The 928-nt window shown below is 31.5% G+C and overlaps 2 protein-coding genes across 2 annotated transcripts in view; one reads left to right on the top strand and one right to left on the bottom strand.

Annotated features, from left to right (window-relative positions):
• Nucleotides 1-928, bottom strand: part of SOX6 (SRY (sex determining region Y)-box 6) — a 704,108-nt gene that overhangs the window by 609,277 nt on the left and 93,903 nt on the right. The gene's annotated exons all lie outside the window — the stretch shown is intronic.
• Nucleotides 1-928, top strand: part of LOC102870980 (ubiquitin-conjugating enzyme E2 N-like) — a 23,666-nt gene that overhangs the window by 6,877 nt on the left and 15,861 nt on the right. Inside the window, exon 2 of the mRNA XM_006892079.1 lies at nt 646-747. Coding sequence (XP_006892141.1) covers nt 646-747 — 102 coding nt within the window. The remainder of the gene's footprint in view (nt 1-645; nt 748-928) is intronic.

Raw genomic sequence — 928 nt, 5'->3', positions numbered from 1 at the left:
GACTATGAACCAAATGAACTGACACAGTGGCTGCTGAAATAGGCTCAGGTATATCACAGATAATGAGGATGGCCCAAAATAGGAGAGGGTTCAAATCTTTTACTCACAGAGTCTCTGTAAGTTATATTTGACTTGATGGCATCTAATAATAGACAACTCATAAACAGAGCAGAATGGAAGGAGCAGGTATTGAGGAGATGTAATGTCTTTTGTTATTGCTGTTGTTAACTGATATCATGTCTGGTTCGACTCAAAGTGATCCTATGTACAGCAGAATGAAACCCTGCCAATCTCATATCATCCTCACAATCTCCACTGTGCTAAATTCATAATTGCAGTCACTGGTTCAATCCATTTGGAGGTTTTCTTCTTTTTTTTAATGGCCCTCTACATCTAAAAAAAAATTGTTTATTTTATATTGGTTTGCTTACAAAGTTCATATACATTGTGTTTTGTACTATTCTTCATTCACATTCACACATGGAATAATATGCAGCACTCAGTACCCTCCACATTTTTTAAGAATAATATCCTTTCTAGGATAACATGCCCAAAACATGTAAGAAATTTTACCACCCTCACTTCTGATAAACTATTGTACAATAAAAGTTAATCCTTATTAACATTATTATCTTTCACACCAAGCAATGTGTTCTTTACCAGTTTTATGACATTCTTTATATTGGGTTACAAGAAAATCCAGTTTCTAAAGATCCAAATTTAATAACAACTGAAAAACAAATTCAGGTAAGAATCTAAAAAAATAAATGTCATAAACATTAGAGAAGATTGATTCCCAAAAGACAGAATTTAAAAAGCATTCCATTTTTTCATAAGATTCTCCAAATAATCTTAATGTTTTCATCTCGATTATTTTTTTTAAAAATGCTTCATAACTAATAATGTATTTACTGTGAAGAATTATAAT

Source organism: Elephantulus edwardii, unplaced genomic scaffold (assembly GCF_000299155.1).
Source record: "Elephantulus edwardii isolate Elephantulus edwardi_28Jun2011 unplaced genomic scaffold, EleEdw1.0 scaffold00109, whole genome shotgun sequence".
In the NCBI taxonomy this organism is placed as follows: Eukaryota; Metazoa; Chordata; class Mammalia; order Macroscelidea; family Macroscelididae; genus Elephantulus; species Elephantulus edwardii.
This window is presented reverse-complemented; position numbering and strand designations above follow the sequence as displayed.